Genomic DNA, 12,197 nt, shown 5'->3' on the forward strand with positions numbered 1-12,197 from the left:
TGCATCTCTTTATTAAAAGAGAGAAAACAGCTATTTTTCCTCTCTCATGCAAATAGATGCATGCTGGTTTACAGCCCAGGCCTATGCGTGTTTACTCAGAAGCAAGAGTTACTATGTCCAATGAGGCTTATTCCTAGGTCTGCTTTCAAAGATTTGTAACTATAACCAACTAATCTGCTCACAGGCCAGTTCCATGCATTCCACAATCTTTACTAGGCCCAACCAAAATGTGAAATGGTGCGCAAGCTTTTGAGTTCCACAGAGCTGTTCATCAGGCTAGAATGGGTAGGGAATGGAGAGCTGGACCAAACCTGATATCCTATGGCGTTCAAAGTTCAAATTATGGCAGCAAAGAAAGATCCTTTGCCACCCAAACTTGATTCCCCCCCCCCTTTTATTTTATTGCCATACAAACGCAATGCAAATATCACACAATGCAACACACAGAATCATAGAATTGCAGAGTTGGAAGGGACCCTGAGGGTCATTTAGTCCAGCATCCTGCAACAATTAACTAGTTAATACATAGAGAATCAGAGAATTGCAGAGTTGGAACTGAAGTATATGTGAGTTCAAGCTGGTCCTTTGCTCGGCAGGCGCCCACAATATGGCTGGTCTTCTCACATGCCTGGCACTGGGCATTGCGGAAATGGCATGATGGCTGTTCATGCGGGCCCCCGCAACTGGCGCAAGGCACCCCTGCACCTCTCTGTTGGCCAAAATGCTTGGACGAGCCAGTGTGCAGTCTCGGGACCTCCTCGTCTTCCTCTGTGTCAATAATCTCCAAGTGCACAGCCTCGGCCTTCTGGGCCATGGGTGGCCTGTGGGCTTGGCGAACCCCTCTCCCCATCTTGTTGGCTGTCTCCGCCATGAGGCGGAGCAACCCGAAAGGTCAGGTCCTTCATGGCTAAAAGGCGCCGCTGTAGCTCCTTGTCCCTCAGGCAGCACACAAGACGGTCACGGAGCATTACATGCAGGTCACTGAAGTTGTAGTGGTAGGCGGCTTGCCGCAAGGCCACAATAAAGGCCTCTATGGATTCACCCGGGGCCTGGGCCTGTCTGTAGAAGGCATGCCAGCAGGCGATCTCCGACAGCTGAGGAGCAAAGTGTGTCCTCAGCTTCTCCATTATTGCATCAAATGGCGTCTTGGTCAGCTGGGCCAATAGACCCTGGGTGATCTTGAACATGGCAGGTCCACACACACTGAGCAGTGTGGCCCGCTTCAGTTCAGGGTAGGTCACCTGATTGGCTGTGAGGACAAACTCGATTCATGCGGCGTAGTAGTCCCATTTTGATGTGGCTGTGGGTGGCCATGAGGTCTGCTCTGTGTGACCGGCCTTGCGGCTGCGGTCGGTCGGTGATTCCAGGTGGATGAGGCAACAAGCCTTCAGCGGTGATTCAGCTGAGGTGACAGATGCCCAGCAGTTCACCCAAGGCAGTGATTCAGCTTAAAGGCTTTATGGAGACCTCAGGAACAGACTGGGGAAAACAGGGAATAATAATAATAATAATAATAATTTATTACTTATACCCCAGGCCTCCCAAGCCACTCTGGGCAGCTCCCAATAGAATATTTAAAACACGATCAAACATTAAAAACTTCCCTGAACAGGGCTGCCTTCTGATGTCTGAAAAGGCCCTGATTTATATACACTTCAGCCAGTAGGCTTGACCGCCTTGCACCCTGCAGAGAATCGCAAGGCGGTTCAGGAGCCTGGCCTGCATTGTGATGCGGACTCAAGCTCAGAGCAGGAGATGCTCAGGGATGTACAGAACAGGAATATTCCTGTGTTTTCTCCATACAAACCTGTTAGAATCTAGGCAGGCTAGTTCCGCATCACAAAGCTGTGATGGCAGGAATGAAGCCACAGGAAACATAGGATACCTGGTGCTCTGCAAGCGACCATGCAGCAAGGGATTCTGGGAATTGTAGTTTTGTGAGAAGTCTGCAGCCAAACCATTGGTCAGTGCTGTCTATTCTGATGGGCTGTAATTCTTCATGGTTGCAGAGCTGCTGCATAGAGGAAGCAAGCAGCTATGGTGGGATTTAAAAAAAAAAATCAAATAAAAATTTTCAAAAAAATTTATTATTCCAGTCTCAGCTTTTACAATGACTAAAAAGGACTGCATAGGAAAATTTAAATTAAAAAATGCAATTAATTGGAACCAATTCTTACAAATACTGTAATGGGTTAAGATCTGGTGAAGTACAATAACAACTTATAGTTTGGAGTTTCGCCCCCTTCCCTCCTTATTTTCACTTCTACACTGGTGCTGTTTCTCTTTTTCTTTCTCTCTCTTTTATTTACATCTCACCAAGTTTAGTGCCCATATAATTATGTACTTTTTGAGCATTCAATAAAGATTTTTAATAAATTTATTTTTAATAAATGTAACGAATGATAAAATAGCTTGTTTCTTTAAGGGGGAAGGTTAAAAAGGAAACTACAACTCCCAGAATGCTCTTTTTACCATTTCGTTTCCCAGGCTCCCTTGCAAAGGAAACGGACTCCACAGAAGAAGCTGGCTATTTCCATCTCGGTTTGGGTGCTGATGATTTTGGATTTCTTACTTTGAAAAAATAAAAATAAAAAAACTACTTCTCCGTCACTTTCCCTTTTCTTTTTCGCTGCATTTATTCCGAAAGATGGGATGGATTTGAAGCCGAGTTGGGTAAGTGCTATCGTGGGAATTCATGAACGGCGAAGATTTTAGCTAAAGGTTAAATTGGGTTTTTTTTTATATTAAAAAAAATAACGGGTCTGTGTTGTTTATATGAATCTCAATCCCGTTATAGTTAATGAGTCTTTTATTTTATCCTTACGACCTTAATTGCAAATAAAATAAGGCATGGGTAGCAAAATACTTCGGGGAGGAGTTAAATCGTTCTGGAAGCTTGCCTCCAAAATGGTTTTCACCATATTTGGGGAGGTTTTCCAAATGTTGAATTTCGGATTGGTTTAGTGCAAAAAATAATAATAATGCCAGAATCACTTTGAGGCTGTGGTTGTGTATGAGTGTTTTGCTGTTTCGTTATAGATGGTCTCTTGTGTGCTATGGATTTCCATTTTTGGGTGACAAGGCTTTTGACGTATGCATTCCATCTATTGGGTACCCTTCTTTTTTTCACATTCCTCTTTTAAAAATAAACTATTAAACAAGAAGATACCATAAAATACACACAAAACGAGCACACAGTACAAACATTCTAATGCTATGGAAGGATGCAAGCTAGGCAGGATAGCTGCATTCAGCTGTACAAGCTAACTTGAGAACAAAGGGAGGTGTTGGGCCACATCCCCAACATACCTTTCAAGCCCAGATATACCAATTTAAGTAGTCATGGCTTTCCCCCAAAGACTCCTGGGAGCTGTAGTTTGTTAATGGTGCTGAAAGTTGATAGGAAGCCCCTGTTCCCCTCCCAAAGCTGCAATTTCCAGACCTCCCTGGGAGACTGATTGATCCTTAAACTGCCCTGGGTGGGAATTGTAGCTCAGCCGGGGGTATAGGGATCTCCAGACAAGGTTCAGCATCCCTAGAGAGCCGGTGTGGTGTAGTGGTTAAGAGCGGTAGTCTCGTAATCTGGGGAACCGGGTTCGAGTCTCAGCTCCTCCACATGCAGCTGCTGGGTGACTTGGGCCAGTCACACTTCTCTGAAGTCTCTCAGCCCCACTCACCTCACAGAGTGTTTGTTGTGGGGGAGGAAGGGAAAGGAGAATGTTAGCCGCTTTGAGACTCCTGAAGGGGAGTGAAAGGTGAGATATCAAAAGGCTCAGCATCCCTAACAATCTACAACTCTCAGAATATCAATTCAGTAGTTGCTGTTGGGACTGGAGAAAGGGAGGTAGCCATTGCTAAATTGAATGGGCATGTTTAGGTGTAGGATTACCTAATAATAATAATAATAATAATAATAATAATAATTCATTTATACCATGCCCATCTGGCTGGGTTTCCCCAGCCACTCTGGGCAGCTCTCAACAGAATAAAAAAATTAAATACAATAAAACATCAAACATTAAAAACTTCCCTAAACAGGGCTGCCTCAGATGTCTTCTAAAAGTCAGATAGTTGTTTATTTCCTTGACATCTGATGGGAGGGCATTCCACAGGATGGGTGCCACTACTGAGAAGGCCCTCTCCCTGGTTCCCTGTAACCTCACCCCCAAATATGAGTCGCCGGGAGGCAAATTGTGGTGTGTTTGTGTGCATTTGTGTGCCCATGTCTTTGCTTCAGGGCTTCCCAGTAAGATCGTGTCCAGGGTGGGGAACTGGGTGCAAGACTACGCGGGTGCTTTGTTTGATCCTGCAAGGTTCTTTGCATGGTCTTTGTGTGTGAGATTGAGGGAGTTCCTGCCTATTTGCAGGATAATGTGAGGAGCTGTGCATGTGGGACGTCTGTGAGGAAACGGCACCACTGATTCTTCTCCCCCCGCAAGTCCCCCCGCAAGTCCTGACTTTGATTGCTATTGCTTATTGAAGTCAAAACAACAATAACAACAACTCAGAACAGGGGAAATATCAGCAGGTTTGGAGAAACGCCTCCCCCCTCCAAGTTTGTAAAAGTACATTAAAAAGAAGCCTAAGGTGTGGGAAATAGCTCAGTGTGCTAAATGGCCACAGAATGGCGGCTGAGATTCCAGCTCTATGATTCAATAAGAGAGGGAGAAAAACAAGTGAGAGGGGAAACGGAATGGAGCATAGCAAATGATGGCCTGGCTGGCTTGACTCACACACTGGAAAAGTGTTCTCCTAAACTGCAACATTTTGTTGTGGCTCCTGCTGGTAATGTTAAATTTTGTCCTGCTTCTTCCAAGCAGAGATAGCTGTACAGGACTTAACAGGGCAATCCTATACATATCTACTTGGAAGTGAACCTTACTGATTTTATAGTTGGTCTTACTCTCAGTTAAGTGAGTATAGCAGTTTTAATTTCCTTTGCACAAGAGAAGAGAGTACTGGAGGTTTACAGTGTCTTACCTTTCAGATGTCTGTTTTGCTTAAGGTTATGCAAACCGTGCATTTTGCAAGCAGGTTCATTAAAACAGGCACCACAGCCTCTGATCTCAGGTTCCTGAATAAAGAAAGTTTTCCTTTACCTTCAGTCAACACAGAGTTCTTCCTCTGTCCACATTCAAACTGCAAAAAACCACGTTTTTCTGCCTGCCCCTCCGAATGCTGGTGGGTGCTGCATTCCAAAGGCTGGCACCACCGAGGATAATAGATCCAGGCCGTTTGTCAAGTGCTTGATCACCCATCAATCTCACTGCACAGAACCACAGTAATAGGTGTATTTGTACTCAAAGTTAGCTAAGCTTGTTGCAGAAAGGAGAGCCCTACTAGATCAGAGCAATGATCCATCAAATCAGTTATCCTGATTTTGGTGATGGTCAGATAGATGATTCCCAGAAAACCAACAAGCTGAGCGTGAGGGCATCAAACCTCAGCCTCTGATCTGGAAGCCCTTCCCCAAATTCCTGATGAGTGAGGACTCTGTACTTACCCTATTGTGAGGGAATTACATAGTGCAACTGCTTAGGAAGACTTTAATGTATTTTAGTACAGTGGTACCTTGGGTTACGAACTTAATTCGTTCCGGAGGTCCGTTCTTAACCTGAAACTATTCTTAACCTGAGGTACCACTTTAGCTAATGGGGCCTCCCGCTGCCACTGTGCCACCGCCGTGCGATTCCTTTTCTCATCCTGAAGCAAAGTTCTTAACCTGAGGTACTATTTCTGGGATAGCGGAGTCTGTAACCTGAAGTGTATGTGACCTGAGGTACCACTGTATTCCTGAGTTGTGCTCATCTCTCTCTCTCTCTCTCTCCCCCCCCACCTTCCTCCAGGACGAATTGGGATTGTAACTGAGGATGAGGAGAACCATCCCCAGCAAGAAATGGATCGCCGTCAGCAGAGGTTTCAGGGAACACGCTCTCTGTCCCCAGAGGAAGCTTGCTTTTCGAGAGTGTCCTCCAAGGAGGAGCTCCGGGAGAGGAACAGCCAAGCCAAGTGGGAGAACCTGCCGTGGCTGGAAGGCAGCTTGGACGATTGTGGAGACTGGGATCAGGAGGAAGCCTCTGAGAGCAGCTCTGTGGTCTTCATTGAGGAGCAAGGAGATGTTGGGTGCATGTCTGACTTAGAGGATGTCGAGGAGCCCTCTGCCCAGGTGGAGGAAGTCATAGGGGAGATTGGGGAAGACACAGAGGTGTTTGTTTACCCAAAGGGGTCTCTGCCGGGCGATGAGTTCGCTGCAGAAGAATCTGAGCAAATAGCTTACCACAGAGAAAGTCGCGATGAAGCCCAGCTGTTCCTGTGTCCAGAGGCAGCTCTAGGAAGGGAGGATTCTGAGGAGGAAACTGGGACTGTTGGTTATGAGGGTGCATCCTCTCTTGGGGTTGAATCTGAGATGACCCTTGAAGCTGAGGGATCCAATGGGGAGGAGTCCGAAGAGATCCCTTGCTGGGGAGCAGCTCACCTGGGGGGAGTGGATCTTGCGGGGCAATCGGAAGCCGACGCTTACCAGGAGGGTTCTCTGGCCAGGGAGGGATCCAGTGGCGAGGAGCAGGAAGAAATCCACTCTCAGCAGGGCTCTCTTTCTGGGAACGGCTCTGACGAGGAGGCGTTCAGCGGCTGGGCTGTCCCAGTGCAGGCACTGGTGGCCGAGCAGCGGCCTTCCAAGCCTCGCCACATCTGCAGCGAGTGCGGCCGCAGCTTGGCCAGCCACTCTGCCCTCGTCCGCCACTGCCTTATCCACACCGGAGAGCTCCCGTACGCTTGCACAGAGTGCGGGCGGCGCTTCCGGCAGTCCTCGGCCCTCGTCCGCCACCTCCGGGCCCACCGGGGCGAGCGCCCGTACGTCTGTGGCGAGTGCGGCAAGGCCTTCGGAGTCCGCTCAGCCCTCGTCCGCCACCAGCGGGCCCTGCACACGAGCGAGAGGCCCTACGTGTGCGGGGAGTGCGGCAAGGCCTACGCCGACCTCTCCGTCCTGACCAAGCACCAGCTGATCCACGTCAACGGGCGGCCGTTTTCCTGCCCCGACTGCGGCCAGGCATTCGGGCACCGCACCACCTTGAACCAGCACCGGCGCATCCACACCGAGGAGCGGCCGTACCGCTGCGCCGAGTGCGGCCAGACCTTCCGGCAGAACTCGGCCCTGGCCAACCACCGCCAGGTCCACTCGGGGCAGCGCCCCTTCTCCTGCCAGTACTGCGGCAAAGCCTTTGCCGGCCGGCCCACCCTGGTCCAGCACCTCCGGACACACACTGGGGAGAAGCCGTACAGCTGCCCCGACTGCGGCCGCCAGTTCAGCACCAGCTCCAACCTCCTGCAGCACCGCAGGAACCACCTGGGCGAGCGGCCTTTCGCCTGCTCGCTGTGCGGCCGCCGCTTTGCCCGCCGGCCCGACCTGGCCCGCCACTACGTCACCCACGCCGAAGGCAGCGTGCGGCCCCACCGCTGTGGGGAGTGCGGGAAGCGCTTTGTGGACCTGGCTGACCTGGAGCAGCACGGGGCCACGCACCGCGGCGAGCGGCCCTACGTCTGCAGCTTCTGCGGCAAGTCCTTCGCGGAGGCCGCCACGCTGGCCCGACACCGCCGATCGCACCTCCCCACGGCTCAGCAGGCCTACAAGTGCGAGGTGTGCGGGCAGACCTTTGGGCAGAGCTCCGACCTGCTGGCCCACGGGCGGGTGCACAGCGGCGAGCGCCCCTACGCCTGCGGGGACTGCGGCAAGGCCTTCGGGCGCAGCTCCAACCTGTCGCGCCACCGGCGGGTGCACACCCACGAGCGCCCCTACGTCTGCGGCGACTGCGGGAAGAGCTACACCCAAAGCACGCACCTCATGGAGCACCAGAGGCTGCACACTGGCGAGAGGCCCTACGAGTGTGTGGACTGCGGGCGCTGCTTCGGCAAGAAGGGGCACTTGGACTCTCACCGGCGGGTGCATCGCCTGTTGCCCGGGTCTCCCGGAGGGGCTGATGGGGTGCAAGCCGATTCGGGGAGCCCGGAGGGCGTATGAAGGAATCCTGCAGGGGTGGAAAGTTGTGGGTTGTGGGTGGGGACAAGGAGTCAGAGCAAGATTAATATCTGAGAATGGCTTATTATTCCTTAGATTTCTGTACTGTCCTTCATCTGAAGGTCATAGTTCAGTCGATAGAGCATAAGACTCTTAATCCCAGGGTTGTGGGTTCAAGCCTCTTGTTTCCTGCATTGCCGGGGTTTGGATTCAATGACCCCCAGGGTTTCCTTCCATGATTCTATGATCACAGGGCGGTTTGCAATATAAAAACACAAGAATACGTACCATAAAACACAAAGACAATACCCCCCCCCCACCGTTATTAGCCCTGCCTGAATGCTGCAGCGATCTCCTAAGGATAAGGAGCACGTGCAGAATTCCTGGAGAGGCTCCCCAAAGTGTGTGGCTGCATCACCACAACCAGCTCCCATGTGTTCCTGGCCAGAGGCAGGCAGCTGTGAACCCTCTGTACCTTTCGGGTTAGTGATTTCGTGGGGTGGGGAAGAGTGCTTTTCAATTGCCTGATGTTAATCGTATGCTCGGTAGAAGGTGTGTTGGTCATAAAAGGTTGGGTAAAGGCTAGAACAGGGGTAAGCAAACTTTTTCAGCAGGGGCCTGCTCCACTGTCCCTCAGACCTTGTGGGGGGCTGGACTATATTTTTTTTTTGGGGGGGAGGAACGAATTCCTATCCCCCCACAAATAACCCAGAGATGCATTTTAAATAAAAGCACACATTCTACTCATGTAAAAACACCAAGCAGGCCCCATAAATAACCCAGAGATGCATTTTAAATAAAAAGACACATTCTACTCACGTAAAAACAGGCTGATTCCCGAACCGTCCACGGGCCAGATTTAGAAGGCGATGGGGCCGGATCCTGCCCCCGGGCCTTAGTTTGCCTACCCATGGGCTAGAACAACCTTTCCCTATCTTCTAGGCTTTTGGGACTACAAATTCCAGTCATCCTCTACTGTTGCCCCTGCTGGCTGTTGCTGATGGGAATTGCAGTCCCAAAACACCTGGAGGGTGCCAGGGGAGTTTGGGTAAAGCGGGGCTACAATGCAGGGGTTAAGGGGTGTATCCTGTTCGACTCAGACAAGGCCCAGTGAGGTTAATGGACACTACTAACTTAAGAGTCAGCAATTTCAGTGGGTCTGCACTGTGTAGGACCAGCCTTGGATACAACCCTAAATACCCAGCACACAAGATCTTGCCCGTATCCTCCTTCCAGATTTGGGATTTGCACACACAAGTATTGGGCTTGTGGGCCCTAACTGCTATTGAATTCCACTACAAGGCAACCCTGCTGGGTTCAGCTCCTCTCTCCTTCCTTTCTGACTTCTTCAGACCCATTTTGCCCTTTCGAACTGTAGAGAGAAACCAAAATTTCTGTCTTCCGTGACTGCCTTTTGAGATGTTTTAAGTATTATCCTCCTACCTTTGTGTCAGAATGCCAGGGACCCCCTTAGAGATTGGAATCCAAGGAGGTTAACTCTGGAAAAATGAAGTTTAGAATTGGACTGTGTGTAATGGTCTCAAGAACCCCCTCTCTACCTCGCACCCCTCGAGCTGATAACGCTTTTGCTTTGGTTCTGCAGATAACATCAAATAATCTCCTTGTTTATGTATTCAGTAAGAGGTTGAGAACGTCTGTGCAAACCCGTGTGAGAGTTATTTCTTTCTTGTTTGAAGAAAGCAGCTAAAAATATATTTGAAAAACACGAATCCTGTGTTCGGCTGTGCAATCGTGTCATGAGCCTTTAGGGCGGAGCTTTTCAACCTTTTTGAGTCCATGGCTCCCTTAACCCACTGCATTCTTTCTTTTTTTTCCCCAAATTTTTTTATTGATTTTCCAAAAATTTTAAACAAACAAAAATCTTAACTATACTTAATCCAATCTTAATAACATTGTTAGGTGACTTCCATTAATCCCTCTGGCTGAGTTTCAGTATATATCTTTGTAACAGTTTTGCAAAACCAAATTTCTCATCAAATTAATCACTTAACTTCGTTCTTTCTTTTCATTTAACTTTAAACATTTATTCTCTAACATCACATATTTAAATCCTAAGCCAATCTGATACTTGCAAATTTTTCCAATTAAGTTATCTTAACATATTTAACTAAACAGTCTTTTAAATTTCATCCATTCCTTCTGGTGCTCCTCCTCCTTCTGGTTGCGGACTCTTCCAGTCAGCTTGGCTAGCTCCAAAAAGTCCATCATTTTCATCTGCCATTCCTCCACTGTTGGGACTTCTTGTGTTTTCCAATTCTTAGCTAACAAAATTCTAGCTGCAGTGTGGCATACAAAAATAATTGACACACTGCATTCTTTCTGCGGCACCCCTGTGGGGCTCAAGAGCCCAGTTATGTCACCCCTTGCCTGCAGAGTGGGCAGCCCCTCACCCCTTTTCAAACACCCTTCCTTGTGGTGTGTGTTCCCTCAGCATCCTCTCTTCTGCCCTCTCCTTGGGAGTCCTCTGGGCAGCCGCAGCTGCCGCCCTTGGTCTCTGAGCTGCCCCCCTTGCTCCAAGGAGAGGTGCCTCCTCACACTGCCCCACAGTGAGGCAACCCCTGGCAACCCCAGAGGTACCATTTGCCTGGGGAGCTTGTAGTCAGGGCTGCTGCATCAAACAGCCGCACAAGCCTTTGGTAGGCAGAGACATGAGAAGGCATCAGGAGGGAGGAAAGAGGGATAGAGGCCAGTGTTGCTTGTGGCATCCCGATCATCATTCAAGGCGCCCCAAGCAGTGGCGTAGCGTGGGGGGTGCAGGGGGGGCCGGCCGCACCGGGCGCAACATCTTAGGGTTAGGGGGCGCAAATCCACGGGTTAGGGGGCGCAAATCCACGGGTTAGGGGGTGCAAATTACTTGCCTTGCCCCAGGTGCTGACAACCCACGCTACGCCACTGGCCCCAAGGTGCCACGGCACACTGGTTGAAAACCACTGCTTTAGGGAATTAAGCAACAACAACAAAAGGTGCTCCAAAGCTTCAGTGGGGCAAGAACGGTAGATTTTCTTGACTGTGGTAAGTAAATAAATTCTAGGCTTCCTGTGAGCTCAAAGCTTCCATCCGAGGAGGATGATGTTGCTTCCATTTTTCCAGTCGGCCTTAGTTGGGAGTGGCTAATTGTACTGAGTTGGGTCATTCAGTCACTCCCACTGCAGAGGCTCAATCAGTAATGCAGGCCTTCTCCAGACTCTTGCATTTAAAGCAGCAAACTGCCCTAAACAGTCCTGGCTTTCCCTCAAAGTGTCCTGGGAACTGTCGTTTAAGAGTGCTGTAGGTTGGTAGGGGATCCTCTGTTGCCCTCGCAGAGCTATAATTCATGGAGCGGTTTCACAGTCCATCCCCCATCCCAGGCGAGGTGACATCTTGTGTCCCCTGAAAGACAAGCAAGATTCATAGATAGGCTTTCATGGGTTCAAGGCCACTTCATCCTATGCCTGAAGGGAAATCTTAAATTGTAAGAGAGAAAATGGTAAGGTGGGAGTTGAAAACACAGTCAGTGATAATCAGTTTACATGCATGATTAAAAAAAACACCCCACACCTATAACCTTGAGATGATTTGTTGAGAGGATTATAGTCACACCTGGCAGTGAGGCAGAGAACCATTAGGAAGAAACAGTCACAGATAGCACAGCTATTCTGTCATTGGGACCAGGCAGAGGACCTTCTCGGTAGTGGCACCCGCCCTGTGGAACGCCCTCCCACCAGATGTCAAAGAAATAAACAACTATCTGACTTTTAGACAACATCTGAAGGCAGCCTTGTTTAGGGAAGCTTTTAATATTTGATGAATTATTGTATTTTAATATTTTGCTGGAAGCCGCCCAGAGTGGCTGGGGAAATCCAGCCAGATAGGTGGAGTATAAATAAATGTATTATTGTTGTTGTTATTATTAAACACGTAGGCAGTTCAGTTGGGAAAGCAGAATGTCATGATTTGGTGCCTCGCAGACCTCTGCACCGGGGCTTTCCCTGCCCTGCTGCCCCGAGTGGCTCCGCATAGTCCCTGGAAAAGCTGCCAACACCTGCCGGACAGGCAGAAGTCCAACCGGTGAAGCTTTCCCCCATTACTGCACCGCCAAGCATTGGAACTCCGTCTATGGACTTAGGAGCGGCTTTTCTTCCCCACGCAGAAAACAAAGGTCCCCGCGTCGCTCCCAAAATCC

The 12,197-nt window shown here is 49.5% G+C and overlaps 2 protein-coding genes across 3 annotated transcripts in view; both read left to right on the forward strand.

Annotated features, from left to right (window-relative positions):
• LOC310662829 (pyrin domain-containing protein 1-like) overlaps positions 1-12,197 on the forward strand; it is a 742,864-nt gene that overhangs the window by 570,786 nt on the left and 159,881 nt on the right. The gene's annotated exons all lie outside the window — the stretch shown is intronic.
• LOC310662775 (uncharacterized protein) lies at positions 2,192-8,309 on the forward strand. 2 transcript variants are annotated; one of them, XM_083409878.1, is made up of 2 exons: positions 2,192-2,673; positions 5,847-8,309. In XM_083409878.1, the coding sequence occupies exon 2, from the start codon at positions 5,897-5,899 to the stop codon at positions 8,015-8,017; it is 2,121 nt and encodes a 706-aa protein (XP_083266004.1). In that variant the 5' UTR covers positions 2,192-2,673; positions 5,847-5,896; the 3' UTR covers positions 8,018-8,309. The 2 variants fall into 2 exon arrangements, with proteins under 2 accessions (XP_083266004.1, XP_083266005.1); XM_083409879.1 differs by lacking the exon at positions 2,192-2,673 and adding an exon at positions 4,020-4,528.

Source organism: Podarcis tiliguerta (assembly GCF_965153285.1).
Source record: "Podarcis tiliguerta genome assembly, chromosome: 13".
Taxonomy (NCBI): domain Eukaryota; kingdom Metazoa; phylum Chordata; class Lepidosauria; order Squamata; family Lacertidae; genus Podarcis; species Podarcis tiliguerta.

What these genes read in the sequence shown, in the direction of transcription:
- LOC310662775 (XM_083409878.1), top strand. Translation starts at nt 5,897, where the DNA reads ATGGATCGCCGTCAGCAGAGGTTTCAGGGAACACGCTCTCTGTCCCCA.